Source organism: Aethalodelphis obliquidens, unplaced genomic scaffold (genome assembly GCF_003676395.1).
Source record: "Aethalodelphis obliquidens isolate GAN/ISIS:26980383/991018 unplaced genomic scaffold, ASM367639v1 scaffold7, whole genome shotgun sequence".
Taxonomy (NCBI): Eukaryota; Metazoa; Chordata; class Mammalia; order Artiodactyla; family Delphinidae; genus Aethalodelphis; species Aethalodelphis obliquidens.
In genome coordinates, this window is record NW_020837951.1 from 7,596,023 (window position 1) to 7,611,050 (window position 15,028).

General features: G+C 59.1%; 2 protein-coding genes across 3 annotated transcripts; both read right to left on the bottom strand.

Moving 5' to 3' along the window:
- Positions 1-404: 404 nt before the first annotated feature.
- BBLN (bublin coiled coil protein) lies at positions 405-4,430 on the bottom strand. The gene is made up of 2 exons (XM_027104737.1): positions 4,208-4,430; positions 405-1,308 (listed from the first exon to the last, which is right to left on the bottom strand). Exons 1-2 carry the CDS (start codon positions 4,284-4,286, stop codon positions 1,136-1,138), a joined length of 252 nt encoding a protein of 83 aa, XP_026960538.1. The 5' UTR covers positions 4,287-4,430; the 3' UTR covers positions 405-1,135.
- A 3,399-nt stretch (positions 4,431-7,829) lies between these two features.
- Positions 7,830-11,675, bottom strand: LCN2 (lipocalin 2). 2 transcript variants are annotated; one of them, XM_027104738.1, is made up of 7 exons: positions 11,483-11,674; positions 10,821-10,957; positions 9,547-9,626; positions 9,232-9,351; positions 8,894-8,995; positions 8,118-8,147; positions 7,830-8,012 (listed from the first exon to the last, which is right to left on the bottom strand). In XM_027104738.1, exons 1-6 carry the CDS (start codon positions 11,618-11,620, stop codon positions 8,125-8,127), a joined length of 600 nt encoding a protein of 199 aa, XP_026960539.1. In that variant the 5' UTR covers positions 11,621-11,674; the 3' UTR covers positions 7,830-8,012; positions 8,118-8,124. The 2 variants fall into 2 exon arrangements, with proteins under 2 accessions (XP_026960539.1, XP_026960540.1); XM_027104739.1 differs by having other exon boundaries at positions 7,830-8,147; positions 11,483-11,675.
- Positions 11,676-15,028: the final 3,353 nt, after the last annotated feature.

Below are 15,028 nucleotides of genomic sequence, written 5' to 3' on the forward strand. Positions count from 1 at the left end.
GTCTTGTTATCCCCAAATTATCCCATTATCCCAGATGAAGAAACTGAGGCCTAGCAAGGTCAAGTGCCTGCTGAAGGTCATATATCTGGTGAGTGGCCAGGATTTGACCCCGAGCCTGAACTCTGGACCCCTGTCCTGGCCTCTCCCAGCTGGACCCTACGGAAGCTGAAGGGCAGGAGTGGGGGCCCTCACTGCTCAGGCCCTCTGGTTCCGAGTTCATGTTCATTAGCAGGGACCCCACCCTTCTTGTCAGGAGACCTTATGATGAATCATTAGTGAGTGGGGCCCAGGCTGAGCTGGCTCTTTAGTTCCACTTCCCCATTTGGAAAGACCCTTAGAGACAAGATAACCAGACCAGCCCTATTATTGGCCAGCTGGAGAGACTGAGGCCAGGAGAAAGAGGGTGGAACCCAAGGTTGCACAGCATGTCTTTATTTTTTTTGAATTTTATTTATTTTTACACAGCAGGTTCTTATCTATTTTATACATATTGCACAGCATGTCTTGGTGTTGGTTGTCTTAGTGAAAGGCCCTAGAACCCAGAGAAGCTGAGCACATCACACAGGGTCACACAGCATGGCTGATGCTGTCTCAGCTGGGCTGGGGAAGCAGCCGCTGGCCAGGAGCACACCTGGTGGGGAGGAAGCCCTGACCTCACCTGCACCTCTGTGTCCAGAAATACAAGAAGGCCAAGAAGCCCGGCCCCACCACCATGCCTATGAGCCGGTGTGTGATCTATGCCTGGGATGCCTCCACTGCCCTGTTTACCTCTGGCGGCCACTGGGGTCCTCATCCCGGGATACAGAGGAGAGAGGAGGCGCAGTGGTGTTGGAGACCAGTTTAATGTGGACGCTCAAGGCCTGGGCAGCGTGGGGAGCGTCCAGGAGTTGGGCAGACAGGCAAGGTGGGTGGGTCGCTGGCCCACACCTGGCCAGCAGTGGGGAGGAAGCCCTGAGGAGGGGGTGCCGGGAGGTGGGGCGGGCCTAGGTACGCCAAGTGAAGTACCAGAAGAGTGGCCTAGGCCGGCAGACACCACCTCCCCCTGCCCTGGAAAATCTGTAGGCCAGCCCTTGAGAAGGTATCTAAGCCAGGTAGTGAGTGCTCAGGCCAGAGCCTGGCCAGGGGCTCCCAGAGCCTAGGGGCTGGCATCGCTGGGGGCCTCCCCGAGCTGCTGCTGGAACTCAAGGCGTGTCTGCCGGTTGGATTCAAGCAGCTCCTGGAGGCGGGCGTGGAGGTGGTCATTCTTCTCCTCCAGGTGGTCCAGACAGGAGTTGATCTGGTCCAACATGGAGTTGATAGCAGCGTATTCTGGGAGGAAGGGGAAAGAGAGTCAAGGTCCCATATCTCCTCAGGGATCAAAGGCACACACCCCCCCCCCCCCCCCCCGGGACCAAAGGCCCCCCCCCCCCCCCCCCCCCCCGCCACTGTCCCCCAGCCTGCCTCTAAAGAGCTTTGGGCAAGTCCCTACTCCTTCCTGAGGCTGACTGTCACCAACTGGAAAATGGCTGGATATCAAAGGAGGAAAGGCTTTGGAGAAATACCTTAGTGTACCAGCTTTTTCTAGGGTTAGGTTGGTCACAGGGAGGTTAGCCAGACAGTGTCCTGCCCGGGAATTCCTGCCAGGTGCCAGGTCTCCTCTCTACTTCCTGCACCAGCTGCCTAGAGGCCAGAGCCCATGCTCCTGAGCCAGGCAGTCACGGCCTCTGTCCCCAGGCAGGCCCTCCTCTCCAGCCCTTCTGGCTCCCCTGCCCTAGCTCCTAGCAGACTCCAAGGCCCTGCCCCCTTCTCTAGCCCCACCTCCCCTGCCTTTTCCTTTCCTCTCTCACACCTGCCTTTGTCCACCTCAGGCCCCTTGAACATGCTGTGGCCTCTGCCTGGAATGTGCTGTGTCCTCCTTCTGTCTTCCTTCCCTCCTCTCCTCCTGGATGAGCCCCACTCATCCTTCAAGTGTCAGCGTGGATGTTGCCACAGGGAGCCCTCCCACGCCCCAGCCTGATCAGGCCTCTATTCCTGATCCCCTTGCCCTCTCACACCTCCACGGCCCCCACCGCCGGCTTGGCTGCTGTGACTGTGTGCTAGTCTGTCTCCCCCACCAGACTACAGTGAGCGCTGTGTGAGAGGTGGAATGTGTTCACTGTGTTCACTTGTGTTCACTGCTGTTTCCCCAGTGCCCTCAGTGTCACACAGTAAGCATCTGTTGAATGAATGAATGGATGAATGAATGAAGCCTGACTTTCCAGGCTTTCTGCCTTTCCTTAACTGCCCCTGCCATCCAGAATGCCTCAGCCGCTCAAGGACCAGCTCCAAATGCCTCCTCTTCCAAGAATCCTTCGCTGGTCTCCACCAGAAACCATCACTCCCTCCTCCACAGACACTCCTGACCTGCCTCTCTCAGCCACACAATGTCCCCTAGGACCCAAGGTCTGGGCCTGTGCCCACTGCGGGACCCAGTTCTGAGCCAGCGCATGACTCAGATACACTCAGCTGCCAGCTTGGGACAAAGGGGAAGCGGCTGGTAGTGTGTAGAAACGACCAAGGCTAGAGGAGAGTGTCTGGGATAAGGGTGCAAATGTGTCTGCATTCTGGGGGAAGGGTACCCATTGTCCAGAGTTGTCCTAACTCACAGAGGACAGAGTCCTGGAAAGCCTCTGCTGGATCCTGGAGTCCAACTCCCTTGTGGTGCAAATGGGGAAACTGAGGCCCAAGAAGGAAGAGACCTGCCTAGGGTCCTCCAGCTGGTTGGTGGCAGAGCCAAGATTCAGACTTGGGGAGCAGGGGCACTTGGGTTTCAGTCCCAGCTCTGCCCCGTCCCAGCAAGTTACTACGCCTTTCTGGAAAAAGGGAATGAGAACTGGGTTATTGTGAAGATTCAAATACATATATCAAGAACTCAGGGTCTGGCCACAGCAAGCACTTAGTAGATGGTCGCGATTATCAACATTTCACATTCCGGTCAAGAGACACAAATGGGGAGAAAGACGGGGGAGGCAGCTCTCTCCGCTACTGGGGCTAGGCTTTGTCTGCGTCAAGTGTCACGGGTACCTCCCGGTTCCAAGTTTTTGCCTTCCATCGGGGACACCCTCCTCCCCAATGCCCTAAGTCCTGTGAATCTGCCAACTTCCACTCAGTGTGACTCCTGGGAGACCCTTCCAGATGCCCCCAGCACAGCTGCCAGCGTGATTACCACACCTGGCCTTTGTTCACCAGCAGTGCCCCAGGCAAACCGGGCAGCCCACCACTTACCCCACTTACTCTACCTCTTTATTAAATGCAGACCTTGAGTGATGAAGTGCTTTAAAACTATTGTGGTGATGGTTGCACAACTCTGTGAATATCCTAAAACCCACTGAATCGTACAGTTTAAATGGGTAAATTGTACAGTGTGTGAATTATAGCTTAATAAAGCTGTTACCCAAAACAAAACCAAAAGCAGACTCCAAACTTACCCCACATTTACTAAGTCCTGCCCTCTGTTAATAAACTAAATTTTATTACACTAAAGGGAATAATAACCATTTACAGAACACTTGCATGCAGAACACTTGAATGCTTGAAGTCTACTATTTTCCATTCACTTTCTCATTTAATCCTGATACATCTCAATGCGGGAGACACTAACCATCATTGTTATTTTACAGATGGGGAAACTGAGGCTGCAGAAGGGGAGAAGGGAGCTGATGGTTCTCTCTCCTTCCCCCCCTACCCCCACCCCCTGCAGTGCTGTGTAGGCAACAGGCCGCTTTGTAAGCAAGTCACATTCGCCAGGGCTCCAGGCCACACCAGCAAAGGTGCCTGGGGTTGCTGACTCAGCAGGGCGGCACGCCCACCCAGATAGCCCCTCCTGCCAAGCCAAGACGGTCCACTCCCGGCCCCGGCCCCTTAGGAGTCTCCATCTCCACATGGGCTGAAAGAAGTGTCTGGAGCAAATCCCAATCTCAAAGGGCGAGTGACCTGAAGCGGCCTCAGTTTCCCCATCTGTAAAACGGGGCCTGTCGCCCACAGTTCTCGAAGGCTGCGGTTTCCAGGGACCCGCTCGCAGGTGCTCGTCCCAAACCCCCGGAGGGCGCTTGCTGCTCCGGAACCCCCTGGGGCGGGGGGATGGGAGGGCTCTGCGGTTCCTGCCCGGTCCCTATCCTGGCCCCGATTCCCCTTCCCAGGAGGGCACCCCAGAGAAAGCAAAGTCGTTTCAGCAGCCCCCCTGCGTCACCTGCTTCTTCGAAGCCGTCGTCCTCGCCTTCCGCGCCCGCCTCCACCGGCATGCCCAGGTCCCCGTTGGGGCCCGACATTGTGGGCTCGGGAGCCGCAAGGGCAGCACGACGACTGATCGCGGCAACGGTCGCGCCGACAACCGGCGCGGGGCGGAAGAGGGAGGCGGTGGATGGAACTCGGGGCCGGAAGGGCGGAACGCCGCGGCGGAACGCGCCCAGTAGGCCGGGACCCCGCCCCCAAGGCGGAGCCCGGCGGCCAGAGCTCCGCCCTGCCCCTCCGCCAGAACCCCATCCCCTCCCGTCCGTAAGACTCCGCCCCCACACTCGAGCCCCGCCCACACCCTGCCTCACAGTCGAGCTCCGCCCACTTCCGCCGGTCCCCGGGCCCGCCTCTCTCCCGGCGGCCGGGTTGGACCACCCCATGAGAATCTTAGGGTTGGGCCACCCCATGAGAATCTTAGGCGGCGGGGCCTCGGCCCTCAGGTCGAGCAACCCGGCACAAGGGCAGGGCAGCCTGGGACCCCCCCACTCTGCCCCATCCTGCTGCTGGGGACCTGCGGGTAAGCTAGCCGGCGCCTCTGCATGGGAGAAATCTGAGACGAGTTGTTTCTGAGGCCCCCAGTGTGTAGGGAAGATATCCGTTCACAGCCTACTTGAGAGTCACGGTCAGCAGAGTGCAGCTTGTGGCTGTCAGTCAAGGAAGGCTTCGGGATAGTCTGCCCAGCTGCCGTCATACCCCATCCTTTTTACCAGCTGGGAAAGGGGGCCCTGCCCAAAGTTACACAGCCGCAAAGTGTCGCTCCTGAGCTGGAACCAGGGGTGTGATCTTGGCCAGGGATACCGCTGAGTGAGGCCCATATCCAGGGGAGAGGGGCTCACTTACTGGGACTCCTGTAGCTGGGCCTCCTGAAGGAGGCCACATGGCTGCTGCAGCCTGGTGCTGGTCTCACACTGGTAGTTCCTGAGAGCAGGCCATCCCTGGGTGGCGGTCAGACCGAGCCATGTTCCCCGATGATGACAATGGGAAGGGATCCTCTCTGTCCCAGGAGCTGCCTTACTGTTTCACTGAGGAACGTGAGCCACCACTGACTTGGATAACGGCAGCCCCACCTTCTCTATGAAGCAGGTTGAGTGGAGGCGAGGCCCATGCTGAACCAGTGCAGGAAGGATTGCAGTGAAAAAACCCTCACCCAGGTCAGCTGACCCTCCTTGACTATAATGGGTGGGTACCCTTCCTCCCATCCCCCCAGCTGCCCTCCTCCAGCCAGGCATCTACTTACTTCCCACCACCTGGGGCAACCACAATATTTCTAGTATTTCTTCCCACTACCTGGAACTGGACACATTGGCCAAATAAAGTTGAAATTTTCTGCCAAAAAAAAAAAAAAAGGTACTAGGCCCATGGATGGAACAGGTGGCAGACAGCACCTGGGCCATTCCTGGAGAGAGATGAGTCTTTGGCTTCGGGAGGGTGATGGGAGTGCACCCCGGGGGTAGCCAGGTGCTCTGATGGGTGGACACGTGCATCAGGCATCCCCGTGCAGGCTGCATGCATGAGCGCTCGCATCCAACTGCTATGTCTGTGTGGTGTGTATCTGTACATGCCTCGGCATGTTTCTGAGAACCTGTATGTCTCTCTGAGGGTCTGTTGCCTGTCCCTGTGTGCCTGGGAGTCTTTGTGTTTCTCCCCTCGTCTGTGGGGTCCTGTGATCTCAGGTGTGATTTCATAACTGGGAGAAAACATGTGCCTGTGCTTTTCTTTGGGTGTCCTATGCTTGTAGGGTTAAACATGTTTGGATTGTGTCAGCATGTCCACATATGTGACCTGTGTTTCTGCCATGTCTCTGCGCACTTGTGTGCTACACAGACACAGGTGTTTCTGCTTCCGTCAGAGGACACAGGGCTCTTCTGTCTTAGTGAAATGCCAGGGTCTCAGGGAGGGCCTCTCACTGATCAGCCAGCCCTCCTTTCTCAGCCCTGCTCACACCTCTGCCAAGTGTTGACCCCGCTCAGCTCCTCTCTTTCTCAAGGAGACAATGCAGCCCCAGAGAGTACCCCCTCCCTGACCCCGAGGTGCCTGTCCCATTGTGGGGACCAGGCAGGGGAGTCACTTAGCTTATCCGGTTGAAAGTCAGACTCCACAGAGAACTGGGCAGGGTCCGCAGGACGCTGCACAGCCCCCAGCAGGACCCCACCATGGCATTCAAGGAGTGGCCTTTCTCCTGGGCCTGAGCGTGTGCCCGGGGCCTGGGGCTAGCGGTGTGGGCAGAGGGAGGCAGGCGGGAGGAGAGGAGAGGAGAGCCCGGCCAAAGCCTCATCCCTCAAGTGGCTGAGTGAGGGTGGGAGGATGGAGAGCTGGGTGGCACATGTGGTGAGGCCCCTACCTGGCCGGCCCCTTCTCTGTTCCCAGAAGCCAAAGCGAACCTGGACTCTGCCCACCCCACTCCTGTGGTCAAGGTCCACATAGCAGACCACAGGACAAAACAGCCACTACCCCAGCCAGCCCTGATGGGGGGAGGGGGCGTGCTTTGGTGCTGCCCCGCCTCTGGCATCGCTGTTCGCCTCTCACCCCTCATCTCACAAGTGATGGTGATGGTGAGCTGCCATCACCCCCTCTGCAAGCCCCGTGTGGAAGAGGCTGAGTAACAGTCCCCGAAGAGATCTGGGTCCTAGCGCTTGGGACCAGTGAATGGTGCCTTATTTGGGAAAGGGGCCTTTGCAGACTTGCTTACACTGAGCCTTTGAGATAGAGAGATTATCCAGGATTATCACAGCTCCAGTATCTCCCCTTCCCCCAGCCGAGGGTGAAGGGGTAGGTGTGCAAGTTTGTGGGTGGAGAAGCCTGGGTTTCTTCAGAACCCCACCCTCTCTGACCTCTAACCTTGCAATGGAAGAAGAGGCCAGGGAGGGGGTTCCTGTGTGTGGTGCAGACAGGGAGGGGCTCCAGCTGCGGCCTGTGGGTGAACAAGGGCTTGCTGGGCCCAGCCAAGCGGAGGGTACAGGTCTGGAGCCCTCGAGTCTCCTGGAATCTGAATTCCTGGCAGCGTATTCCCCTCCCTGCCATCCCCGGCTCTGCCCCTGGTGGTCTGGAGGTCATCATAGAGGAGAGGTGTGGGTGAGGACGAGATGCTGAATGGGGTCAGCATGGACACTGCCACCCCCTAGGGGCAGGGGACCACCCCTGGCGACCCTCAAGCTGGGCATGCCTCTGCCCCACCCACCGTGCACCCCTCCTGCCCTGGCTGCTGTCTTCCAGCATCCACGGGAGTCCTGGTGAGTTGGGGGTGACAGCACCTCAGCCCTCGCATCCCCCATCCAGCTCCCCGGCCCTGGCTGGGCCTCTCCTGTGGCACCCACTGCAGGTAATCGAGTGTGGGAATGAGGTGTGGCCCCATCAGTGTTTCTGTTGGACCAGGCATCCCTCAAAGGCAGGGACGGGCCTGGGGGTGGGGTGGGGGTGGGTGGAGAGCTAGGAAGTGTCCAGCCGTAGCTGGCCATGGGTTCTGTGGCCGCCATCACTTGCTGAGGACCACAGGGGGGTCCAGGAGTGATGCTAATGTGAGCCCATCCTTTGCCTGTCCTCCTCCCAGGTGGCCCAGGGATCAAGGAGCACAGATTGGGGACCGGGGCATGTGTTTATTTAGCAGGCAAGGTGGGGCTTCGGAGAGCAGCTGGTGGGCAGTGCCATGAGAAGGGTCTCTGGACTCTCTCCTGTCACCGGTGTCTGGACTGGTGGGGACAGCTGGGCACCAAGCCGGGCAAAGGCTGACAGGAGGGTGATGGGAGCAGAGAGACAGGAGGCACCTGAGAGGGAGACGGGGAAGTAGAGACAACAGCAGTCCTGGGCAGGGGGGGCAAAGGCAGGCCTGCACCCTGGCTCCCATCAGCCCCCTCCCCAGCCATACTCACTGCACCCTCACTGGTCATCGATGCACTTGTCTGTGGGGGAGAGAGTCTGTCAGAATGGGCAGGTGTGTGTGTGTATGACCCCTGCCCACTGGGACCCCTGCACTGCCCCTGGGCACCCCAGGCCCCAGCCTGGCCCAGCAAAGGCATATCTGGGGGTTCCCTTCAGGGCTGGGGGGCTGGGGCAGGGGATTGGGAGAAGGGCCTGAGGACGAGCAGACCTGGGAGACTCCCGTTCTGCAGAGGAGGCAGGTGAGGCCCAGCCACACATCTGCTCGGGCACCCGGGCCTCCTGCATGTTTACCTGCTGACCCTGGCAGCCCTTCAGCTTTGGGGAGCCAGCGGCTCCCTGAGAGGCCTAGCTGGAGCCCCCTGCCCAGTCCAGGCCACCTGAAGACAAGGGCACTTTTCAAGTCAGTGGTGAGCCGGCCTCAAGGTGAGGGGGAAAGTGGCCCTGGACGAGGGGGTGTGAGGAGGAAGTGGTCTAGGATGGTAGGGCCTGGGGTGTCGGGGAAGTGGCCTGGGGCAGGGAGACTGGGGGAATTTGGACCTGGGCCTGAAATTCTCATCTGTCAGGGAGGAACCCTTGGGGCCCAGATCCCCGGGTGCCCCATGGATCCTTGGGTGGGGCAGGGTCTTCCTGAACCCAAAGTGGCTCCCAGGGGCTCCACTGACTGGAGTAGAGGACCGAGCCCCTGCTCCCCCGCTTTCCCTGGTGGGGCAGCATCAGGCCTGGGTAGTCCCCACATGGCCTTTTCCTCTCCCCAGCTGGCCATTACCGATTGGAACAGGGAAGAGGATGTACTCATCGGTGAGGCCCAGGGATTTGGCGAAGTGGATGAAGTTCTCCTTCAGTTGAGGGGTCAGCTCCTTGGTCCTCCCTGTGGCCAGATGGCCAGTGAGTGGCCGGCAAATACTCCATAAATATCGTTGAATGTGTGAACAAGGCCTCTGATCCCTTCCTCATGGAGGGTCTGCAGAAGGACCTCCCTCCCTGGCCGCCCACAGGGACTGCAAGCTGACACTGGAGAGGACCTTGGGGGGCTGGGTTGGCGTGGGCCTCTCCCCTGACAGTGTGACCAGGAGCCGGGTCCCCGAGGCAGTGGGGGAGACCCACCGTAGAGGGTGGTCTTGAAGTACTCCTGGTTCTTGTAAACCTTCTTGAAGTACACTATGGCAAACTGGTTGTAGTTGGTAGTCGCCACTCGCACGGTATAGCTCTGCACCCCGGGGAAGCCTGTGGGGAGGACGGCGAGGGGTCAGCCTGCCCAGGCTGGGAGGAGGGAGCCGTTCCTTTCTCCCCGGCCCATCTGCAGGGGCTTCTCCCACAGAACAGCATCTGTGTGGACGGGCAGGGAGGTCTGCACCCCTTCCTGGAGGACCCTGCCCCCCCAGAAGCCCAACCCCAGGGCCCGCCTCATTCAGGACTCACCCTTAATATTGCCCAGGGTGAACTGGCCGGGCCGGGAACTTGGGACAAAAGTTCTGATCCAGTGGTCACAGCGCTCGTCCCTGTGGGAGGGAGAGATGGGTGAGTGAGACCGGAGTGGACACAGGCTTGGACTCCTTGGGCTGGACGAGGTGGGGGCCAGGGCTGTAGCTGGAGGGGGTGGGACTCTGATGCCCCTGGCCTGGCCCAGCCCAAGACAGTCCATCCCCACCACAGCAGGTGGTCCCTACCCCACCCAGCTGAGATGGGCCTGGGTCTTCCCCTCTAAGCCTACCCCTGTCTGTCACTGCCTGGTCTGCCCTGGGACATCTGACCCTGCTCAGACCCTCCCTCCAGCACCCACTGTCCTTTCCTCTTTAGGGCTGTCTCCCCTCGGTGGCCTTCCCTACACACTGTCCCCCTACCCCCAATCCCAGGCATTTATCCCTGCTCCTATCTACCCTCTGCTGCTTCCCTGTCTGTAACCTCTCCTGGGGGATTCGCCCTCCAAGGTTCCAGTCTGCTCCCTGCCAAGGACTCCTCTAGCTCCTGGGCCAACCCTGACCTGAGTCCCACCCTGTCTCCTGGTATTCCAGAGCTGATCTCCCCAAACCCATCCTTCTGCTTCTTGCTCCACAGATGCTCCAGCCTCAATCCCCCTGGGTGCCGGAGCCAGAGACTCATAGGGGCTGGGCGACCCTTGGCACCCTACCATTTCTCTCTCCACCACCCCCAGAGGGACGCTGCTCAGACCCACTCCTCACCAGATCGCTTCTGTGCTGGTGCCTGAGGCCCCTGGCAGTGTGAGGGCTGCCCCCCTGCCAAGCCACTCATCTGCTGCTCAGAACAGCTGTACGATGGCTGCTTCCTGAAGGAGTGCTTCTCTCTGACTCAGGGTCACCAGCCCCTGCCGTGGACGCCTCATGCCTCCTTCTGAGGCAGGTGGCTCGTTCAAGGCCCAGTTCCAGAGGCTACCTCCCTGTAAGCCCTTGATGAAGCCCTGGGTGGCGGGGGGTGGGGGGTTCCAGGCTGTCTCTGTCTTGTTTTCTGAATGACTGTTCAGCCCCAGCACCCTCTGTGTGTCTGTTCTGAAGGGACCAATAAATGCTGATCTAATGAAGGAAGAAATGAACAAATATCTGAATCCGGTGCTGAGAAGGATGAATGACTGTCTCTTGCCTTCGGTCAGCCCTTGACTGTGACATCAGTCTGCCGCTAGACCCTCAAGCAGCCCCTCAGGTCTCCCCCACTTTCCCCAAGGAGGTGGCAGCTCTCACCTGAGCAGGGTGGAGGTGACATTGTAGCTGCGGTCTTCTTTCAGCTCGTAGGTGGTGGCGTACATCTTAAACTGGCCTTGTTTTTCCTTCTTAAATGCATTCCCTGCCAAGCCTACGATGTACCACTTCCCCTGGAACTACAGGGGGCTGTAATAGGCAGAGCCCACGGACGACCCTAGGGCCCCTGCCCTGAACCAGGCCCTGAACCAGGCCCTGAACCAGTAACTAAGCAGCAGAGCCTGGGACTGGGCATTCAGTTCCTGCACTGATGAAGCCAGTGGGAGCCGGAGGCAGCCAGGCCAGGAGGGAGCCCCGAGGATGGCAGGGAGGGGGCGACCCTGGGCAGGGTGGCCAGCTGGCCTCCCTGTGCCTCAGTTTCCTCCTCACGCAGAGGGACTAAAGGTGTCCCCACCACGCATGGACTACAGCAATTATGGGAGAGAGACTGGACCTGGGAAGGTCTGCCCAGGTGGTCCTCTTGTCAGCAAGGTCGGGGTCGGTGTGGGACAATGGAGCGTGGCTTCCATCGGGGGAGCCAGGGCAGGCTAAGCTGAAGCCTGGGCGTCCTGCCTTTACCTGTCTGCTAGGACTCTTCCCCTCTCTTCCCCTCTGCCTGCACTCTTCCCTGGGCACCCCTGCAGCTCTCCCTCCAGGGCCCTTACCTGGTCAGGCTGGAAGTTGGGCTGCAGCGGGACCCTGAACAGAGGTGGGGCTGGGATCAGGTTGGGGGTGGAATCCTGCGCTTGGGTGTGCAGGGCCGCCAGCAGGCTGAGGCCCAGCCACAGGAGACCTAGGGGCATGGCTTCAGGGCTGAGCTGGCTGGCGTTCCCTACAGCAGCTGAGCGGGGAAGTGATTGCGGAGGCTGCCTGGGCAACCCTATTTATGGTCCACCTGCCTCATAGCCCCTCCCAGGGTGGAGTCATTCATATTTTGCCATATCCGGGAAGGCTGAGGCATTTGCCAGCACTCTTGCTGAAACACCTGGCAAGATTTCTGCCCCTTTCCCCGCTGGTCAGGATTGTGCAAGACCAGGGGCAGAAGGTGGGGAGCGGACACTGCCCAGAGCTCTGCACGTCTGGCAGGCACAAGGGCTCCCTCCACTCTCTCTGTGCCCCTTCCCTTCATTCTGGTCGGCTCTGTATATGGTCGGTGGTCCCCGATCAGGACAAGCTGTCATCTCTGACTTTCAGGGGCCCCTGCTCAGCCCCAGCCCAGGGTGGGTATGTGTGGTGAGACCCCCTTCCCACATCCGAGGAACACAGACAATTGCTCACCCTGGCAGCCTATGTGCTGTGGCCTGGTTCTCAGAAGGGACAGGGAAGGGTAGGGCAGCTGAGAGTGAACATTTCTGACCAGGAAGGACAGAGAGTGTGGTGTGTGCCCTGAGCTCTCGGAGCCCAGATCCTGGCCCTCCCGGGGGCCGCACACCAGGCCAGAGGCTGAAGGAAGAGTCCCTCCCCTCCTCCATGCCTCGGACCTTAGTCAACCCCTAAAGGACTTGGTCCCTGCTGTGGGCCCAGGGGATGAGACCCCAAGCTGGGCATTAGAGCCCCACACGTGGACCCTTGGCAAAGCAGAGAGCAGGTGTTGTGGTCCTAGCGCCATGCTTGTGGGGGGCAGCATGGGGCATGCGTCTGTGCCGGGTGAGGGGCGCTGGGGCCTGGGGCCTGAAGGTGGGCTATCCACCCAGCTGCTCTGGACACCAAGTGCTTTGGGGCACAGGGAATGCAGGGACTTGGACTTGTCTTTGAGAGGTCCTTGAGGCCAGCTGCTGTCTCTGGCCACAGCCTTGGAGCCCAGTGCCCTGGGCGTGGGACCCCAGAATTGTCCCTGCCATGGCTCATCCCAGCTTTGTCCTTGGAGGGGCGCAGTTTCCTCACTGGGGGCCTGGCCGTCCTTGGGAGGCAATGGTGGGTCCCAGGCCCTGGGCAATGTCTCCCAGATAGCTTACCACGAGGGCCAAGGCTGTCTGGATGCCTGATCTGTGGCCGAACTGAGGATCCGCTGGCCTCGCATGAGACTGACGGGGACCTCAATGGCTCTGCCTGCCTGCTGCTTGGGAATCAGCTTCCCCAGCCTAGGCTCTGGGGTGCTGAGCCCTGAGGGGAGGGGCTTTGGAGGGGTCCTGAGCTGGTGGGTAGGACGCATCCTGAGGCAGAGAGGCCCCCACAGGACCCCTGCCCTCTCAGGCCCTGACCTGCCGGCCTTTCCGGGTGATGAAAGCACAGGAAGTAGAGATGAGCAAAGCCTCTTCAGGGATGTTGCCACCGAAGGCCGGGCCCTCTGCAGGCACCCATGGCCACCCCCACCCCACCCCTTTCATCCGTGCTCGCAGCCCCAGGGCCTCTACCCCTGCTATTCTCTTTGACCTTAAAAGGTATCCTCGAGTCTGTGGTGACTCCTAGACGTTGGGGAAACTCATGGATGGAGGCTCAAAGAATTTTAAGTAGGAGAGGGACAGTACCCTGGATCACCAAGGAGCCGCTGCAGGGAATATTCTAGATTCTAAAAGTCAGGGTTGGGACTTCCCTGGTGGCACAGTGGTTAAGAATCCGCCTGCCAATGCAGGGGACACGGGTTCGAGCCCTGGTCTGGGAAGATCCCACATGCCGCGGAGCAACTAAGCCTGTGCGCCACAACTACTGAGCCTGCGCTTTAGAGCCCGTGAGCCACAACTACTGAGCCCGCGTGTCACAACTACTGAAGCCCACGCGCCTAGAGCCTGTGCTCTGCAACAAGAGAAGCCACCACAATGAGAAACCCGCGCACAGCAACGAAAAGTAGCCCCTACTCGCCGCAACTAGAGAAAGCCCGTGCACAGCAACGAAGACCCAATACAGCCAAAAAAAAAAAAAAAAAAAGTCAGGATTACTCTGAAAAACAAAAAGGAATGGGTCCTAAGAAAAACACTAACTGAATGAGATAGAAGGAGGAGTGGCCTGTTCTCTTCCGTGTTTTAAGATTTCCCATTGATGTTGATGAGCAATAAATATGAAGACCTGTTCACATTTTTGCTCACACTGAGCGATCTCAAAAAAAATAGAAAGTCAGGGTGAGGGAATTCCCTGGCGGTCCAGTGGTTAAGACTTGGCACTTTCACTGCTGTGGGCCCAGGTTCGATCCCTGGTCCGGGAAGTTAGATCCCGGCAAGCCGCTCAGTGTGGCCAAAAATAAAATTAAATAAAATAGTAAAATAAAAATAAAATAAAATAAAATAAAATAAAGTCAGGGTGGCCAATGCTCCCCTGGTATGAATTGGGGACGGGTGTTTGGGCCAGGTCTGCAGCATGTGAAAACCAGGGCCAGGTGCAGGAGGGGAGACGGCCCAGCTGCCCAGCTCAGGGGCCCCTGTTGGAGTCCTGATGCCTCCGGGTGCTTGCAAATCTCTGTCCACCCCCCCACACACACTCCATCAGTCTCCCCGTCTGTAAAGAGAGCTGCAGGCAGATCCTGCGAGGCCATGCAGCTGGTGCACACATGGGGGGTCTCTACAGGACGTCACCTCTGAGTTTCTGATCACACCCACGCAGGGCCCCTTCTCTCTGTGCTGGCTCCAGGCCTGTCTCAGACCCACTGGCCTTGTCTATCTCTCTGTCCTTATCTCCGTGTGGTCTTGGCCTCAGCTGACACACCTGGTGACAGCCATCTCATCACCCCTTCCTCAGCTGGCTGCCTTCTGCCTTCTTTCCTGGCCCAGCCCTGGAGATTGGCCTGGTCCAGGAGCCGAGGGAGGAGTGAAGGGGACGAGGCCTGTCCAGGGATTTGAGTCTCAGCAGTGTGCCGTGTCCCAGCCATACCTCGTGGGGGTCCAAGGATGGTCCTGGCCTTGGCTGGAGCAGAGGTCAGGCCAATCCCAGCCAACAAGAGGTGGGTTTGGGGCTGTGTGGAGCCGGGCGGCAGGAGGTCAGCCGAGGGTGCTTGCAGCTGTCTGCCTTAGGAAGGGAAAAGGTCCTGCAGGGTGGGCTGGGGATAAAGGTGAAAAGCTCTGCCCACCCTCTTCAGAGTCCAGCTGGGCTTCAGGGAAGGGTCGGCTCAATACACACACCCACCTCGCACAAGCTGCAGAACTAGGTACTGGGAGGGTTGGGTGAGGACCGTGGTGTAGACCTCCTGTCTAGACTTGGGCCGACTCCAAGGACAGGACCCTGGAGACCTCGTTCCTTGCCCAGCCCCCTCCCACTGGGCCTGGGCCCCCGGCCAAGGAAGA

Bases quoted from the DNA above. Each gene is read 5' to 3' on its own strand.
- LCN2 (XM_027104739.1), bottom strand. From the start codon at position 11,620: ATGCCCCTAGGTCTCCTGTGGCTGGGCCTCAGCCTGCTGGCGGCCCTG. The intron at 9,352-9,546 runs GTGAGTCCTGAA...TCCTCCCCACAG, and splicing joins CACCCTGGGCAATATTAAGG to GCTTCCCCGGGGTGCAGAGC. The intron at 8,148-8,893 runs GTAATGGCCAGC...TCTCCCCCACAG, and splicing joins CCTCTTCCCTGTTCCAATCG to ACAAGTGCATCGATGACCAG.
- BBLN (XM_027104737.1), bottom strand. From the start codon at position 4,286: ATGTCGGGCCCCAACGGGGACCTGGGCATGCCGGTGGAGGCGGGCGCG. The intron at 1,309-4,207 runs GTGACGCAGGGG...CCTTCCTCCCAG, and splicing joins CGACGGCTTCGAAGAAGCAG to AATACGCTGCTATCAACTCC.